Genomic DNA, 12,502 nt, shown 5'->3' on the forward strand with positions numbered 1-12,502 from the left:
AATTTTATCATCCTGTTTTGCTTTTAAAATGTTAATATTCAGCTCCTTAATGGCTGTGTGCAAAGCAGGGACAGAACCAGACTTGAAAGCACATCTCTTAGTCTGTAAACTGGATTTCACAGATTTTGTAACCCAGGGCTTGTTATTGGGGAAAATTCTGACCTTCTTGTATGGTATGATCATGTCTGCAGAAGGCTACATAGGCACATGTTACATCTGCTAGTTCATCTAAATCCCCAACACATGCCTCCACATGTTCCAGTCTGTGCAGTCAAAACCGTCCTGCAAGCACTGCATGGATTCCTCTGTCCAGTTTTTAATGTCCTTTGTTTGGACTTTTTCCCTCTTTAGAATAGTTCTGTATGTGGGTAGAAGGTGGACACAGTTGTGATCTTCATTTCCCAGAGGAGGTAAAGGAAAAGATTTATATGCCTCCTTCACTGACCCATAACAGAGGTCGAGAGTCTTATCCCACCTAGTGGGACATGTTACATATTGAGTAAAGTTAGGAACTGTCTTTTTAAGGGAAATGTGGTTAAAATCACCCAATACAAAGTTTGGGGCATCAGGTGAGATAGATTGAAGCTTCTGCACAGCAACATAAATAATTTTACAGGCAGAAGACGCATTGTATACAACGGTGATAAAAGGCTGGGGAAACTCACGGGGCAAGTAAAAGGGGTGCAGAGATACTGATAAAAGTTCCACATCAGGAGTGCAGATGCTCTCTCTCAAAGTCACAGAAGTGCAGTATCTCAGGTTAATGTAGAGGCAGACTCCTCCTCCCTGTGTTTTCCCTGTCACCTCTGCATCACGATCTAGACGGTGCGGTGCTCCGAAGCCGCTGACTGACAGGTCACCGTCCTGGTCATGCTCAGTTAGCCAGGTCTCTGTAAACGCCATCATGCAGCAGTCTTTAAAATCCTTCTGGAAGCAGGCATTTCCCTGGAGTTTGTCCACTTTGTTCCTGAGGGACTGAAAGTTCGCCAGGATCATCGAGGGAAGTTGAGCTGCAGTTTCCTCAGCCGTAGCTGGACACCCCCTCGCTTCCCTCTCTTCCGCCTTCCATTCTCCTGTGCTCTGCCATAGGATTTATTCTCGTGTCTTCGTCTCAAAATGAGGTCTGGAACCTGTAGCGTGACACTTGTCACACCAGCCGGCCTCACACAGTTCAGTTTCAGCAGCTCATTCCTGCTGTACTGCCTCCTTGCTTCGTTTGCACAGCTGATACGCAGCGTGAACAGGAGGAGTAAAACAAACAGCTTGGGGCATAACGGACCCATATAAAGTCAATAAAAACAGTGCACACTTAAAATCTCAATAAAGAAACTTATATGTACTTAAAACCAGACAAAACAAAATAAAACAAGATAAAACAAGAACGAACGTGACGCTGACACAAGAACGCCAACTCTCACTGCTGGTCGCAGCGTGCGCATGCGCCCAGCCCAGAGAGAGAGAGAGAGGAGTGAGATTTGTTCAGAGTGAAGAGCTCCCACCTGAATATGCACGGGAGTGGTCCAGGAGGTGACAAGGCCCTCCCCGTGGGGCCTCCATCGATGGACCGGATGCTGAGTGGGCTCTGTAGTGAGTTTGTAGGCAGATTGAACCTCTGGACGACTGAGCTGGCGATGAAGTTTCCCTCTGCCCCTGAGTCAATAAATGTAGACAGCACGTGGGTAGAGGAAGACAGTTTCAGTCATATTGGAAGCTTGAAAGATCGACCTCCTAGTGATCTCATGGGACTCACTGAATCAGCCTTGGTCTCCTCGGAGCTGGTGCATGGCGGGTGGACTGGACACTGGATGATAGGGTGACTGGAGCTCCTGCAATGGAAGCACAAGCCCTCCTTCTTTCGCTGATCTCATTCAGAGCTTTTCAGGCAAGTACGAGAAACTTCCATGGGAGAGGGAGAATCAGAGGCCATGGCAGGCTTGGCTTCCTCCCAAAGGGATGAGTGGCTGGATAGCAGATGGTCTAGCTGAATGGTGAGATCAGTGAGAGCGTCCAGAGTGAGATGTTCATTGCGGCATGCTAGTTCACTCAACACTGAGGGGTGAAGTCCTTGGCAAAACACCGCCTTTAATGCTGGCTCATTCCATCCACTGACAGCTGCAAGAGTCTGGAAATCTAGGGCATAATCAGTGACTCTCCTTGAACCTTGGGTGATGGTGAGTAGGATCTTGCCGACTTCAATTCCCTCCGGTTCATGATCAAACACACTCTTGAATAACTCCAGAAAGCTGTCATAGGAGGTGGTGTGTTCACCTCCGCTCCTCCACACTGCACTGGCTCATTGTAGTGCTTTGCCGGTTAAAAGCGAAATAAATCCAGTGATCTTGCGTTCATCTGAGATCTGTGGGAGCAAGGAGAAGTACATGGAGCACTGAAGCAGAAACCCCTTGCAGCTGAGTGCATCCCTGGCATACTTCTCAGGGCATGGAAGTGGGAGCGCAGGACTATGAGGAGCTTCAGGCCTGCGGCATCATAGCAGCAAGCTGAGCCATCTTGGTGTTGAGATCAGCGAGCATCTACTGATGTTCTCCTAAGAGGTGCCCCGAGTGATTAAAGCAGTCTGTTACACCTCCTCTGCTGCATCCATATGTGGCAAAGTATCCTGTCAGGATGCATGCATTTACGGATGTATGTGCAGGGGAGAGCAGGGAATGCAGACTGGCAAACAAATCCAAAACGCTAGACGAAATCGAAGTCAAGGGACAAGCAGGGGTTGATAGATCGGCAGACAGAGTAATAAGGGTTAGACTAAAGAGTAACAAGAATGAGACAATAATGAGGGTTGAGAACACGATAAGGCAGGCTTCACAAGGCTTGGTATGACAGGTAAGACACTGAACGATACTTCACGTCGAGTGAGTGTGGGAGAGGTGTTTATATAGTGTGGGCTGATTTAACCAGGAAATGAGTGACAGGTGTAATTAATAGGCAGGTGATAGAGGGTGCTGTGGTTCTTGGGTGTTGTAGTTCAGATCGGCCATGTTTGTAGTCTGACTGGAAGTGGCGCGCTCTATCGCGTTACTGACAATAAGGAGGTGCTGAATTGCCGAAACTGAAATTTACCCATTGGTTAAAAGAGATGGAGCTCCCAAGTGATGCAACAGAAAATCATTTCCCCATTCATCAGGAGTTTACAAGAATCCTGACAATGCCACAGCGATCCACGAATGGGAGTCCAAAACAGTAAAATGGACTATACTGTAGTGGGTTTCCCAAAAGCCTCTTAATGTTAAGAGCATCTTAACTCGGAGAGAGTGTGTTCATTGTGCTGCTTGCTCTACCATTTAACAATGATCTTTGTGCTATGATGCTTTTGGGAAACTTGGCTGTGCCTGGGTGGGAGGGGATGGCATTACTTTCTCCCCATCAATCGGTGTGACACAAACCAATCATGGGTGTCTGTGAGCCTATGTATGAAGTGGGTAGGTAGTGTTTACCTCTAAATGTGTTAAGCTGCCCCATGGCATAGCATGAGCAACAGTTTGGAAAGATGTAGTAGTTGGCTTCACATGTCTCCGAGGAAGCTGTTATGTGATGAGAGCTGGCTAGTAGGTGGGAATGGGTAGATGACCAAATTTAGGGATAATGTTGTGAGGGAAAGCACACATACGCATGCATGCACACACACACAGTACATATTTCACATTTTTTTCAGTGTTTCTACAGGTATTTAGTATCAAAACATCTATACAAAAGATGTTTTTTAACAATATAGCCCTCCTTTGAAAATGAACATTGAATGCAACCTAATGCAGTTTTACATATCTGTCTCAAAATAACCTGTAAGGGAAGTTAATTTTCTGTATGAACACATGAAATATGCGGTTGAGCTGTGAACTGTGAATGTACTGTGAATTAGTATTTGGAAAAAGTGCTCATATGTACTTTGTCGTGTTTCCAGAATAAGATTTTTGAGGACATTTTACCAAGTGGGACCAGCATACCAAGTCTCAGTTCAGTGGAGGGGGCATCCCCCAAGTCATCACAATTGTCAAATCGGGCAATCCTTCTATCACAGACACAAACTCCAATTTCCACTAATCCTGAAGCCAAGACTTCTGTTCGACACACTGTCTCTCCCACTCATGATCTCCTGCACCAGTTGCAACTCAACAACAGCCAGCACATCAGGTAATTACAGACAGTCATGCAAATCAGTACACATGGGCATAATAAAAAAATATATATAAATAATTGTTTTGAAAAGTTCTAGGAACAACAATATTTAAGACAACTTTGTTCACATTTCAACGCTAATATGCTTGCTAATTTCCACACCTCTACAATGATATGCTTAGAAACTCTGACTGACAGGTGTATATTGTATGCTTGCCTAAGACCCCAAGATTACCTGTTATATCTGGTGCTCTGGCTCAGACATCTAACTAGTTCTGCTGGTGCCCCTAAAGGCCTAGTTAATTTCATGTGCCATAAAATATCTCCTGTAACCAGAGGCCTTTCAACAGACTTCTCAGCAGATGGTTCACTGAGGACAGCAAGCCTGTTAGACATATGGGGAGGAGTGGTGGTCCTGTGGGCGAGGCCTAGAATTAATTCTGTGAGGACCACTTTCATCAAAGAAACTTTATTTACATTTGCAATAAGTTGTATTTGGTGGGTGGCTCTGTTCTGGGACCTCCCTGTCCTCCCACGTGCATGTGTGCAAAGTCTTGGGGCAGGGAGGGCACACTCCCTGCCCTACCATGTGCCTACACGGAAAGGCTAAAGCAGGAAGAGCAGCACCAACAGGATTGGCAGAGGAGGCGAAAGCAAGCGGCAACCAAGCTCGGGACATGGATTTCCCCTCTTCTGAACAAAAAAAGGACTCTTGATGGCTGGCTCGAGGTCAGTTTCTCAGACAGTGAGTCATAGAGGACAGGGGACAAGGATAATCAAAATTGATGTTCCTTCCTTTATCTCTATCAGTCTTGGATGTTTTAACCCTCTGGGGTCTGAGGGTATTTTCTGGCACTAATGATTTTGGCATGCTTTGATGATGTCAATTTCAACAAATCTAAGCAGTATTTTCAAAGTCATATGACTTTTTTGTATTCAGCACAAGTTCAGCTATAATAATATCTCTGTAGTATGTATGTCATGATTGTGCTTTTAAAAAAATAATAGATAAATTAAAATGTTGTATAAAGCAGTTTTAGAACTGTGTTGGAATGTGTGACAAAACATTATCTTACCCATTGTGACAAACTGTTTTGGTCTCTTGAGGTGATTCTGTTCAGTCTTAGGAATGTATCAAGCACAAAAACTTAAATCTGCTAAATTAACTGGCCATCAAAAAATGTATGTCCTATTGTTTTGGGATAAAGAGTTGGCAGTGAAAGGGGTATTCAATGAGAAGAGTAAAAAATTCCATTCAATGAGAAGAGTGAAGACCACTCCCACTGTCAACTCTTAATCCCATCAGGTCAAGTGATCAAAACAGTTCATCACAATGGGTAAGGTAATGTTTTTTTCACACATTCCAACACAGTACTAAAACTGCTTTTTACAACATCTTCATTCATCTGTTATTTTTTAAAAAAGTACAATCATGATTATCTATACTACATAGTTATTGTTGTAGCTCAGGGGTGGGGAACCTTTTTCCTATCAAGGGCCATTTCGAGTTTTATAACATCCTGTGGGGGCCAAACTAAATTTTTAACCCATAACCTCTGCTGAAAATTTTAAGATGCAGCCCATTTATTTTAGCTTTCTTTCATGCGATTCAAATAAAGCAACTTTATTGGTGTAACTTTCTGTTTTATCCCTTTTTAATCTTCCCATTTTCTTTTTAAATTTTATCCACCTCTTATTGTTTTAATGGACAATTCCATGTAAATGTCAACCTCACCATGCAAAAATAAAGCAACATGTAATACATCAAAACCACTCCCAGAGATATCACCTAGGCCTGTATTTTACAGATGTGAATAAGTTGAACCAATTTGTAACCAACCTAATATGTCACTGTCAGTCTTTCTTTCTTATAATGTAAAACCCAAGCTAAAATCAATTTTGATCATGTACAATTCTATATTATTGCCACAAGCCACAGAAATGTATGCTAAAATCCGCAAAACAATACATTACATTATCTCTAGCCGCTTTATCCTTCTACAGGGTCGCAGGCAAGCTGGAGCCTATCCCAGCTGACTACGGGCGAAAGGCGGGGTACACCCTGGACAAGTCGCCAGGTCATCACAGGGCTGACACATAGACACAGACAACCATTCACACTCACATTCACACCTACGGTCAATTTAGAGTCACCAGTTAACCTAACCTGCATGTCTTTGGACTGTGGGGGAAACCGGAGCACCCGGAGGAAACCCACGCGGACACGGGGAGAACATGCAAACTCCGCACAGAAAGGCCCTCGCCGGCCCCGGGGCTCGAACCCAGGACCTTCTTGCTGTGAGGCGACAGCGCTAACCACTACACCACCATGCCGCCAGCAAAACAATAGCCATCCTAAATATTATTTAAGAACTTTGATAGTTTTAGCTGATATTTAGAGAGTTTTTCAAAGGGTTATGTTGGTTAAATTGCTGATTTTCTAAACATATGCCATGTCTATTTCAGACGCGTCACATCCGTAACGGAATTTCGTCACATCCATAACGCTGACTTTTCCTTCCGAAACTCTGCATGAAATACAAAATATTTTAAACAAAGATTTTTTAATATTCACCTTGGACCCCTCTATCAAATGGATATCTCCATTTCGACATTAGGTTTACAATTTCACAGAGTTTGATAAAAATGTACAGTCACCCAAGAAAAGTGATACTTTTTCTGTCACATCCATAACGCATCTTTTATTGGCATTTTCTGGCATGCCCTAGATGTACTATGGGAATTGTTCTTGCTGTATCACTTCTCCAGTATGGTACAGCCTTAAAATATGCAACACCTGTTTAAATACTGGGAGACAATAAAACATGCACTGGGTCATTTGTTGCCATTTTGAGTTCAAGTGTCACGTCCATAACGCTGGAATTGCCCTAATGCTTTGTTTTTAGTCTTGTTCTTGTTGATTTTATATGTACTGATGTAAAGCACTTTGAGCATTTTATGTAATGAAGATGCTACAATATAAAAATATTTTACCAATTTTTATTATTATATCTGGCTGACCTAATTTGAAGGCTGGAACTGCTTCTCTTTGGTGAGGCGTCAGATGGTACAGATGACAATGCTACTCGCAGCTGGTCAGTCAGTCTTGAGCGGAACCAATTCTTTGCAAGGGTCAGTTTTGAGAAGAACTGCTCACAGCAGTAGGTTGTCCCAAACAGTGATGCAAACTTCAATGCATGTCTTCTCAGAGTGGGAAAGTCCTCAGGACACACATACAGTTTGTAGAACTCAAGCAGAGGAAGGTTGTTGTACCTAGCTTTGAGCTCATTGTTGCTTTGCAGCTCAGTGATTTCGTGCTGTAGGTTGTCATGCACGTCAGCTGGTTCCACATTGAATGGTGTTGCAAATATGTTCAGGTCCTTCTCGTAACTTCTCATCAGCTGGAACCTCTCTCCAAAGGCTTGGAGTAGTTTTGCACACTCCCCAGCATATTCATATTCAGCAGGCTTTTGTTTTTGCAAAGTAGGAAAGTGCACAGTGTGGAGTTTAGGGTTTGATATCCGCTTAACTCTGCCTAAGGCACCCAGACTTTCCCCTACCAAAACTATGCTGTTCTCACTCTCACTAAGCCTCTCTAGTGTCTAAATGCATACCTCTAATGCTGCAATCTTCTCCATAAAAGAACCAATATACTGTACACTTATCACAAATAAAACTACAACTAACAATGGAGGATGAATCACTAAACATCCTTCACTCCACACACTGAACAAGCTGAATGTTTGTCATGTTGAATGTTAGATGTACCTTATTTAATGAAGATGATTTCAAGCAGATCTGATATGGATGGCCTTCGCTTGCTGTTTTTTGAGCACAAAAAGCATTTTTTGTCAAAATGAAAATGCAGCAGAAGGAGAAAGTGAAAATGTACTAAATAAAAATGATAGCACAAAATTATTGATGAAAAAAAATGGTACAGTTTAAATGCCACCACAGGCAAGGAACTCCTGCCAACTGATTTGAAAATAATAATAAGAAGAACAACTTTATTCATCGCATGCTTGTAAATAAATTCCTCTCTGCATTTAACCCATCTGAAGCAGTGAACACACACACGCGCACACACTTGAGCAATGAGCACACACACACACACACACACACACATACCCAGAGCAGTGGGCAGCCATGCTAACAGTGCCCAGGGAGTAGTTGGGAGTTAGGTGCCTTGTTCAAGGGTACCTCAGCCCAAGGCCGTCCCATATTAACCTAACCATGTGTCTTTGAACTGTGGGGGAAACCGGAGCACCCGGAGGAAACCCATGCAGACACAGGGAGAACATACAAACTCTACACAGAAAGGCCCCCTGCCAGCCGCTGGGCTCGAACCGAGAACCTTCTTGCTGTGAGGCGACTGTGCTAACCACTTACACCACCGTGTCGCCCATAATATTTTTAAAGGAAATACATCACAAGAACTACATCCAACGGAGATTAACCAGAGGATTGAAGGATGACTTTGTCTCATGCTCCAGGGAAAACAACTTTCAGCTTATGGTCCCATCATGTTAAAGAGCCTGCAAGACCAGTAACTAAACAGGGGGAGGAGGTGGAGATGGTACAGTCCTACAGGTACTTTGGGGTCTACCTGAACTGCAGATTGGATTGGACAAACAGGATGGCAGTAAAACTGTAGATCATTATGGGGACTTCTACCCATCCTCTCCAAGGTACTTTTTCCAGCAGCCCCTTTAGCTCTTGACTCATTCCACCACAGTGTTCTATGCAGAGTATCTCACAGTTAATAAAAGTCAAGTCTCAAATCTTTACAAGAGAGTCCAATTCAAGTCTCGGGTCTTTAAGCTGAAGTTGTTAAATCAACTTCTAAGTCAACAGAAAAAAGTGAAAAAGTTAATGCTAGCTTCAGCAGTTTGTGCTACAGTAGCTCTTCTGTGGAATTGGAACATATGGGCTAGCCTTTGTGCCCCGTGTGAATCAGTGAGCCTTGGCCCCCCATGATCCTGTCACTGGTTCACCTTCGTTCCTTCCTTGGACCACTTTTGGTAGGTACTAACCACTACATACCAGGAACACCCCATAAAATGTGACATTTTGGAGACGCTCAGACCCAGTCATCTAGCCATCACAGTTTGGCCCTTGTCAAAGTTGCTCAGATCCTTACGCTTGCCCATTTTTCCTGCTTCAAACACTTCAACTTCGAGAAGTGACTGTTCTTTTACTGCCTAATATATCCCACCCTTTGACAGGTGCCATTGTAACAACATAATCAGTGTAATTCACTTTACCTGTCAATGTTTTTTATTTTATGGCTGATCGGTGTATATCTTTGTATGAAATCATTTAACAATTACTCAAGTATATAGGACAGACATTTAGTTTAAAATAACAAGAAAATCCAGGTTTTTAAAATGTAATTATAATACAACAAATCAGAAAAAGTTGGAACAGTATGTTGAAATTGAAATTAGAACCAAAAACAATGATTTGTAAATAATCTTTGACCCATATTGCACTCAAAACAATAAAAATCACATTATTTGATGTTTTACCTGATGAATTTTATTTTTATTTTTTAAAAATAAACACATTTCTATTTTAATTTTCAATACATTTCAAAAAAAGTTGGGATGGTAAAGCATTTACTGTACCACTTTTTAATGCTGCCATTCCATCTCACAACACCTTAAAAGATGTTTTGGGACCAAAGGCACCAAGTGATGAAACATTTCAGGTGCGATTTTGTCCCATTCTTCCTGCAAACAGATCTTACAGTGTGCAACAATATGGGGTCGTCATATTTTTCATTTCATAATTTGCCACACATTCTCTATTGGGAACAGAGCAGACAGGCACCCTCTTCTCCCACAGCCATGCTTTTGTAATGTCAGTGATTTTCACTAATATTAGGTTTTTTTCTTTTCTTTTTAGCTAAAATGAGATATTTTGAAAAAAGGGACAAAAAGGAACTTATTTTTCCCCACTTCTATGTGGGGTCAATGTGAATACTGTAGGTTGAGCCAATAGGGTTACAGGCCTTGCCCAGGGGCCCAACAGTGGCTGCTTGGTGAGGGTAGGGCTTAAACCTTGACCATCCAAGAGAGAGAGGAACATTGTGGCAAAATTAATTTTAATAGCAAAACTGAAGTTAAGAAAGTATCTCCTTAGGGGCAAAATATGAAAGGCACTCAATAGCAAAACCAACTTACTTTGCTGCCTTTCCTTCGTATTAACTAAGTATTAATTAATGGAGTTTAAAATGTTACCTTATATTTAACCCCGCCGACAGTAGTCGGAGGGGTTATTATTTTCACCTGCGTCAGTCTGTGTGTGTGTGTATCTGTCTGTCTGTCTGTGTGTCTGCAAGATATCTCAAGAACCAATGGATCGATTTGGACCAAATTTTGTACATGTGTTGCCAATCACTCAGGAAGGAAACCATTAAATTTTGGAGGTCAAAGGTCAAGGTCATGGCAGAACTTCGAAATTTTCGCCCAATGTATTTTAATAGGGAAAAGGCGGGGTTTGCACTCGTTAGAGTGTCCCTGTCTAGTTGCCTCTATTTTAGTTTTTGCTTTCCTACTCCACAAAAGTATTGTTTCCTGCAAGCTATTTCAACTTCGGTCGAAGAACATTCTTCAGGTTTTTCCTGCACCCAGCCAGTGAGGGTCATTATTAATTAAACCAACAACTGCATCAACCCCTCAATTAAGACCAATACAGCAGTAATCCATCACAATCATATCACCGTCCCAAGAGTTCATTTTATAATGCTACATACTGTATGTCCTTGTGGGTATATGGATTCTTGATTTGTTAAATGATGTAATTTTTTTGTGTTTTAGGGCTCCATTTGAAAAGAGGGTGATTGAAGCAGTACCTGATGGCCAAGATCCCAAGAGGCAAGAGTGGTTCACCAAATACTTCTCTTTCTGAGCATACTTTGATCATGATTTTCTGATATAGTTGCTTGTTCAAGTGTAATTTGAATCTACACAGAATCCACAAAAGTTCAGAAAGACTTACTGACAGGAACTTTCATTACCTATTTGACCAATATCATTCATACAAGCACATACAAACTGCTAACAAAAAGGTGTCTTTGTAACAAAAAACTGGTGTCTTTGCTATGCTCTGTGTGATGGCATATGGTGTACAACAACAAATTATGACAGCTAATGTTGGTTTTCCTTTAATTTTCCCCCTATTTGTACAAACTTATGCTGCTAACATTTTGAGGGCATGACTATGAAGAAACAAGGGATGCCAAAACATAAATCCTTATACATCCAAATGAAACACACAACTCTGTTTTTATTTGTTAGAAATCTTGTGTTTTTCCCCTGATAACATTAACTCATACAAATGATGCAGCATGTACAGTTCATAGCTTGATATGGAGAATATGATTTAATGTTCTGTATTGTATACGGAATGACTTAATGAATATTAATGTGTAATAAAATAAAAAATATATATCTTGATTTAAAAACTGTTTGCCTAACCAAAATTTGTTGTATCAGCAAGTGTTCAGTGAATTATTAAAAAAAGTTCACAACAACACACTGAATTCTTCAAATAAGTAAATAGGTACACACAGGTATATTGGACCTTACTGGCCAGACATCAATGGGCAAGTCAGATCAAACCATTACTATTATTACTATTATAATAACATTATATTATAATAACATTAACATAAGAAAATTGTCAGTAAATCAACATGAAAACCTATAACTTAGCAAAGAGACAAAGAAGTTAACCATGAAAATAAATGAGGGGAAACTATTAGAAAATTGGAAAATCAAGACAATTTGAACATTAAATATTTATCAATCATGATGATGTCAATATACAGTATGCAAACAATTCTAAAATATAAGATTATCTCAACATAATCTCTGCTATGAAAAGTAACTGCATTTAAATCAAGTTTTGTGTAGCACTTTTAACAATAGACATTGTTACAAATAAGATTTACAGGAAAAAAAAGATTTTAAACATATGAGCGAATAAATGTATACCAAATAAATGCATCCATTTCCCTCAGAATACTTGTTCCTTGCTGATGGATTGATTTTCAGCTCATTTCCAAAGGTCTTGACCAGTCAAGGGATGTAAATGGCCATAACAGAAGCATGATTTTTTTTTTTTTTTTGTGTGTGTGTGTGTGTGTAAATAATTTCTGTCATGACCTTGAAGCTGGCAATAATCAGCTATGCTATTATTCTAGCAACATTTCCCAGTCCTCTAGAAAGCACAATACTGTCTCATCACAAACCCACTACCATAGTTCCTAGTGGTACTACGATACTTGCACATAGTTTCTCATTTTACTTTAGATATGAAGCACTTCATGGTCCTGGCTTTTTTTATGCCTCACTCATGGTTTGCA

At 41.1% G+C, this 12,502-nt stretch overlaps 1 protein-coding gene across 1 annotated transcript in view; it reads left to right on the forward strand.

The window, feature by feature from the left end:
* Nucleotides 1-11,542, forward strand: part of fam184b (family with sequence similarity 184 member B) — a 295,639-nt gene extending 284,097 nt beyond the window's left edge. The window contains exons 17-18 of the mRNA XM_060916853.1: nucleotides 3,917-4,146; nucleotides 10,953-11,542. Coding sequence (XP_060772836.1) covers nucleotides 3,917-4,146; nucleotides 10,953-11,043 — 321 coding nt within the window. The 3' untranslated portion in view covers nucleotides 11,044-11,542. The remainder of the gene's footprint in view (nucleotides 1-3,916; nucleotides 4,147-10,952) is intronic.
* The last annotated feature ends 960 nt before the right edge of the window (nucleotides 11,543-12,502 follow it).

This window comes from Neoarius graeffei, chromosome 3, assembly GCF_027579695.1.
Source record: "Neoarius graeffei isolate fNeoGra1 chromosome 3, fNeoGra1.pri, whole genome shotgun sequence".
NCBI lineage: Eukaryota > Metazoa > Chordata > Actinopteri > Siluriformes > Ariidae > Neoarius > Neoarius graeffei.